The following is a 6618-nucleotide window of genomic DNA, read 5'->3' on the forward strand; positions in this document are numbered from 1 at the left end:
CAGAGAGCCCGGCGGCCTGGGGGGTCGGAGCCCCAGCCCCGAGGGTGGCAGGCGGGGGGAGACCGTGCCCCTCTGTGGGAGTCGAGAGAGCCCTCCCGGCGGTGGTGCTGGGCAGAGGGTGAGAGGGACTCCGCTTTGGGTGATGTAGGTCTTTGGGTGATTAAAGGGACTTGAATGGCGACGGTTTTGGTAATCGGTCGCATTTACTGGGTGCCTAGCAACGCCAGGCTCTGCGTGTTCGGAGTGTCTTGGTTGTAGGAACCCATGGAACGCTCCCAGCCACCTGGAATCGTTGCCGCGGTGGCGATGGATGTTGACAGGAAGAAACAGGGTTAGCTTAGGTCACTTCCCCAAAGGAGCCCGGTAGTCGGATCCGACCCCCGCAGCCTGATTGCAGGGTCCCTGCTCTTCACTTGGACTCTGGTCCGGGAGGACAGCAGAGCTGGGTTCGTGGGACCCCCTTGTTTTCCGTGTGCTCCTGTCTGTAGCTGCATGGAAGGTCATCTGCGGTCAAAAAGCATTAATTACCTGAAAGTCACCCACTGCAATGTATGCTGTTATTTAGAAACCTGCCACCTTGATTTTCCAAAATGAAGATTTTGGAAAATTCAGGCATTAGTAAAAGAATCCACAATGTTACTTTTTTTTCTTTTTTTCTTTCCCTGCTAGGTTTTTCCTTTTAGCGGGACCTGTCGCGTGACCTGCCTTTATGGCCAGGTGCAGGTGCTTGGTTTCACCATTAGCCAAGGCCAGCCTTCCCAAGAGGTCTTCTCTACCTACACCCACTCTTGCCTGGCTCTCAGTGCTGTTCATTACTCGATGTCTGAGAAAAGCAAGAAGGAGATGAAAAGAGAAGCCCGGACTTTGCTCAGAGCTCATCTGAACCGGGGTAATGAGAAGAACTGGAGCATCTACTACAGTGGTTATCAACCTTGGCTGCACATTAGAATCACCTGGGAATCATAATTCTAATGTGCAGCCAAGGTTGAGAACCACTGACTTAAACCCTCACAGCCCTGGCCAGGTGGCTCAGTTTGTTGCATCATCATCCTTTATACCAGTGATGGCGAACCTATGACACACATGTCAGAGGTGACACGCGAACTCATTTTTTGGGTTGATTTTTCTTTGTTAAATGGCACTTAAATATATAAAATAAATATCAAAAATATGTCTTTGTTTTACTATGGTTGCAAAGATAAAAAAATTTCTATATGTGACACGGCACCAGAGTTAAGTTAGGGTTTTTCAAAATGCTGGCACGCCAAGCTCAAAAGCTTCGCCATCACTGCTTTATACCAAAGGATGGGGGCGGGGGGGTTCCATTCCTGGTCAGGGCACATACTATCAATGTTTGTTTCTCTCTACCTCTAATTCCCCCCCTCCCTCCTCCACTCCCTCTCCTTCTCCTTCCCCCTCCCTCTCTCTCTAAACAGCCTAGCAGCCCCCCTAGCTGGTTTTCTCAGTGGTTAGAGCAGCACACCACACCCCAACTGAAGAGTCTGGCTCGATTCTGGTCAAGGGCACATACCACTGTTGCAGGCTTGATCCCCAGGCAGGTCTGGGAGGCAACCAATTGATGTGTCTCTCACATCCATGTCTCTCCACCCCCTCCCCCTTCCTTCTCTCTCTCCCTCTTTTGCTTCTCTCTCTCTCTAAAAATCCATGGAAAGAATATCCTCAGGTGAGGATTAATAAAAATAAAGAATTAGTTAATTAAATACATCCTCAGATGAGGATAATAAAAATAAGCCCTCACAAAAGTCCTGAGAGCGACTGATCACCATATTGTTGTCACCGTTTTACAGAGGAGAAAAGCCGCCCAAGACACACAGCTAGTAGGTGCCAAACCTGGATTGACTTCTCAACCGGGGATGTTCCTGTTGTGCAGTGTGGCCTCCTGAGAAAAGGCTCTCAGACAGACTGTCCATCTCAAAAGTTCACAGTTCAGCCGAGGAAATGGTAGTCCTGAAGGGCAGAGCCTTCCATGGAGTCGCTGTTTGTAAGGCAGCTTAATTTTCTCTTTACAGATGACAGATGTTGGTTGATGAAGAACTTTTCTCCCCTGTGTTCCATTGTGATGCTAGAAAACCTGAAAAACGCCACGGTGAACTTCATAACCAGCCATCCAGGCTTATCTTACATTTTCGAACAAGAGGTAAAACCAGTTTTCATTCTGAGTTTTGCAAATTACTTTCACCAAAACAGTCCGATCACAGGCCTGTGTAGGGTGCTCCCCGCGGAGGCCAGCCTGCCTTGTGCTGTATGTCCTACAGGTTGGGATACGTGTGCTCAGTAAGAATAGTCACTGTCGAAAGGTATATCCTGAAAAGGCCCCCCCTTAGTTTCATTCCCCAACAAAAGCCATCATTTTATATTATAGTTGGTTAAGTGCTTTTTGGCATTTTTAAAAAAAGGGTTATCTTGTATCTTGACTTACTAACAGGAGACAGTATAAGTGTTCTCTGAACTGTGAAAGAGTAATTTCGATGTACTTATACTTTCTCTCAGCTCTCTCTTCTCACCTGTCTGTTTTGCTGGCCCTGTTACTAATTTCCTGAAGCCCAGTTTTTACTTTAATTGTCAATAAATGGAATCTAACCCATAAGATTGTTGGACAGACTGGATGGTGAGATATGAGGAAGAATCGAGGACTAACCAGGCCTTTGGGGCTCAATGCCTGGGTGCTTGGCATTTCTATTAAGACGGGGGTGACTACAGGAGCGGTGTAGATGTGTGGACTTCTAGGTGCCTGTTAGATGTGGAGTCTGGAATTCAGAAAAGAGGTTGGAAATGTAAATTTGGAGCTTTGAGCAGAAGGGGATCCACAGGCCTCACGGTGGGAAAACAGCACCGAGGGAGTCGATAGAAACTGGAAGGTTCCAGGTCTGAGCCCAAGACCCTCCCAAGAACTGGGCTCCATGAGACCGAGACAGTGTGGTCATTGGTGTCAAAACTGAAGGCCTGCTCGCTTGTTTTCCAGAATGCAGAGCTGCTGATAGCAAGCCTTATTGCCAGGCGGTTCTCATTCCTTTTATGACATCTTTTCCTTGTGATCCTGGGCGGGTCTCTCCCATGATCCTCTTCCACGCAGGGGTGTGTTCCATCCCAGCTCCAGCTGCTTCCGCGGGAGTGGGCTCCCGTTCCTCGGGTGGCTCTCCCACGGTTTCCTGGTACTCCTAGGACGCCCTCGGGCTTCGTGGGCCTGCCTTCCACGTCCTTTCGGCTCTGTCTGCGTATGTTCTGTCTGTTGGCTCTGTTTGGAGGATTGCCTTGACTTCGTTCATATACCCAGCCTGCTCTTGGCCTTCGGCCTCCAGTTCCCTTTTCCTTCTGGCAATCACTCACGCGTGTTCATTCTTGGGCGTGTCCTCAGGGCCATGGCGGCTGGGAAGTGAGCGGAAGCTGTGGGAACAGGCGCTGGTGCTTTGGGAGGAGAGTTGACAAGGGTTGGGGTTGGGAAAAGGGAGGGATCACATTTGTCTTTAGCTCACAGTTGCATGAGGCTTATTAATTTAGAACTGAGGGGAAAGGCGCATTAGTTTCCACCTTTTCTAAAAGTTGACGTTGTTCATTTCAGAGGACAACTTTCCAGATTAACGCCGAGTATTTCGCCTTGAGGTCTGTGGGCATTAAAAAAGAGAAGAAGAAAAACGGCCTTCAGCTCAGCGAGAGTTTCCTGTCGGCCCTGGAGGAGCTGGTCAGCGTGGCCTGTGGTGAGCGAGACGTTGATCAGCTTGAGTGCTCCCCCAGAGCCCTGGTTCCCGTGAGTAGAGCCCTCGGGAGAAGGCTGACTCTGGGGCATGTTTGTCTCACCTCCAGAGGAAGCAGACGGCTGCCCCGTCATCCTGGTCTGTGGCTTTCAGGACGTCGGAAAGTCAACATTTAATAGGTACCTGATTAACCAGCTGTTGAACAGGTAAGAGTGTTGTTTTGACAGGTTGCTGGATTTGGGGCATGAAGTAGGAGTTTGGATTTAGGAAACTGGACAGGGATGCCTCTTGACTTCTCAGAGGAGAGTATTTACAAGTCTGTGCCCAGCAGCTCGGCTAAGTGATGGCTCTGGGTGCTGACCTGCCCGTCAGTGCACCTCGGGGAGGGTCACTTGGTCTCAGCATCCGTATTTGTCCACATCGAGATTCAGAGTAGGTCAGCTCCATTGCCTTTTACAGGTAACGTTTTAGGAAAGACGACGCTGTACCATGTTACGAACGGGCACTGTGACCCATCACATGTCTTTAGGCGTTACTGTATGTGGATTGAGCAGTCCACCCAAAAGCCTGCCTAGGGTGGGTCACAACCATCCTATATAACAAAAGGCCAACGACCAATCAACCAGTTGATAGGAGGTGCATTGACCACCTCTCGGTCCCTCCCCCCAGCCTGTAGGTTCCGATCGCTGGATGGCCAACGCTGGATGGCCAACGGGGAACTGGGATGGGTGATGGCGGGGCAGGACTGGGGACTGGCAAGCAGGCGGAAGGCAGACTTCTTGGTCCCTCCCCTGACCTGTAGGCTCCAATCGCCAGATGGCGAATGGGGAACCGGGGTGGATGTCGGCAACAGGGCGGGACGGGGGACTGGCGAGTGGGCAGAAGATGGCCCTGATTGCAGGCTAGGCCCAGGGGCCCTATCTGCGCGTGATTTCGTGCGCTGGGCCTCTGTTATAGCACATAAAATCCTTAAGATCTGATTTATCCTTTCCACAGAGTAAAGCTAGTTAAGATTTCCTTTTGAATTTTTAGTATTTCCTGCGTTGACTATTTGGAATGTGACCTGGGACAGACAGAATTTACTCCTCCGGGCTGTATTTCTCTACTTAATATCACAGAACCGCTTCTAGGTACGTATTATAGATTCTTAAACGTTCTGGTGTTATAAGATGTGAGAGGAATGATACTTAACCAGAAAGTCAAAGAATATGACAGTATAAAACATAAATGCGAGCTTACCCCTTCAAACTCATGGTCTTCCCATAACTGTCCAGCCTCCAAAAATCAGAAAATAAACGGACACTTTGTGGGGTCCATTTTAGTAAATGGACCTGCTGTCCTTTTTGTTATACGTAAGTTAGAAACACGGTTTCCTTTAATATTAACACCTTATTGAACCCTATACAACAGTCTAAACCAGGAAATTAACATTGATACAATGCTATTAATTAACCTATAGATTTTATTCAAAATTAACAGGTTACCCACTAATCTCCTTTTTCTGATTCAAAATCCAAACCAGAATCCCACATTGCTTTTTTTGTTTGTTTTTGTTATTTTTTTAATTGAATTTTTAGAAAAAGTGGGAGGGAGGGGGAAAGAGAGAGACATCTATGTGAAAGAGACACATCGATTGGTTGCCTTCCGCTCACACCCTGACCATTCTGGGGTTAGAACTGCAACCCAGGTATGTGCCCTTGACTAGGAATCGAACCCGAGACCCGTTGGTGCTTGGGCCGACATTCTAACCAGTGAGGAACACTGGCCAGGGCATGGATTCATTACTGTTGTCTATCTTCTTAGGACCGCCTTTCACCCACCAGAGGACACCACAGAAAATGGTATATTTTGGGAAATCTACTTGTAAAAACAACTATGAGAATTACATTGAGATCATCAAGTATGTGTTCAGTTCCTACAAGAGAGAGTCCCCTCTCATCATCAACACAATGGGCTGGGTGACAGGTAAGGCCACAAGGCCGTGGGGCCGGGAGGACGCGTGGGAGTGAGCTCCCGGCTCAGACCTGCGGCTGGAGCCGTTTTGGGGAGATTGTCCGGCCGAGCCCTGTCTCAGAACAACACGGCCCTGTTCTGGGGCACTGACGCTGACGTCCTCTTCTTCGCAGATCAGGGCCTCTTGCTTCTCGTGGATCTGATCCGCTTGCTGTCCCCCAGCCACGTGGTTCAGGTCAGTTCCACTCGGAGCAGAACCATGCCACAGTTCACCCCCGCCTACGTGGACGGCATGGATGGCTTGTACACCAAGAGCAAGGCCAAGGTCAGAGACCGAGGCTTCTACCTGCCAGAATTTGCAGACAGTTTGGAATTCGGTGACGAAGAAAAGGAGAGTCCGGTGGCATTTTCTGGGCATAAGCTGATGTGCGTCCAGTTGTGCTTTGCGTTTAGAAAAACTCCAAGGAATCGGTAAGTAAGCCTCCGCGGCTGGAGAATTCCGTGGCTGCTCAATTCCTCAGAGCAGTAAGTCCTGTAACACTTTCAGTCCCCAGTGCAGTTGGGTGGCGCCGGGGGGTGGGGGCGAGCAGTCAGTCGTTTTCCTGTGGGAATGTCCAGAGTGGGCTCCTGCTGGCAGGACAGTCTCCCTGCTCCGTGTCCATGGGCTTAGAGAAAGGCAGGGTGTGCGGGTTCCAAGGTGCAGATGGATCTACGTTATGACAGGTGGGGGGCATGTAGGGGGGCTCCTCATCTCCTCCTGGTTTGCTTTTCAGGGAGTCACATAACAGAGTTCTTCGGGACTTGGCCTTGTTGGGTTACCTTGGCCAGCTGCAGGCCCCCGCGCCGAAACCGCTTCGTCCCCTGCACAGCCTGACCCCCTATCAGGTACACGCTGAGCTGGTGTGGGGACCAGCTTCCTGCTAGCAAACACCGTGGTTTCTGTGTGCGACGC

At 50.0% G+C, this 6618-nt stretch overlaps 1 protein-coding gene across 1 annotated transcript in view; it reads left to right on the forward strand.

Moving 5' to 3' along the window:
* The first annotated feature begins 492 nt into the window (after nt 1–492).
* NOL9 (nucleolar protein 9) overlaps nt 493–6618 on the forward strand; it is a 12701-nt gene continuing 6575 nt past the window's right edge. The window contains exons 1-9 of the mRNA XM_006766826.2: nt 493–549; nt 670–889; nt 2031–2158; nt 3581–3716; nt 3823–3919; nt 4746–4843; nt 5517–5678; nt 5840–6137; nt 6440–6551. Coding sequence (XP_006766889.1) covers nt 493–549; nt 670–889; nt 2031–2158; nt 3581–3716; nt 3823–3919; nt 4746–4843; nt 5517–5678; nt 5840–6137; nt 6440–6551 — 1308 coding nt within the window. The remainder of the gene's footprint in view (nt 550–669; nt 890–2030; nt 2159–3580; nt 3717–3822; nt 3920–4745; nt 4844–5516; nt 5679–5839; nt 6138–6439; nt 6552–6618) is intronic.

The sequence above is a fragment of the Myotis davidii genome, unplaced genomic scaffold, assembly GCF_000327345.1.
Source record: "Myotis davidii unplaced genomic scaffold, ASM32734v1 scaffold299, whole genome shotgun sequence".
NCBI classification, from domain to species: Eukaryota; Metazoa; Chordata; class Mammalia; order Chiroptera; family Vespertilionidae; genus Myotis; species Myotis davidii.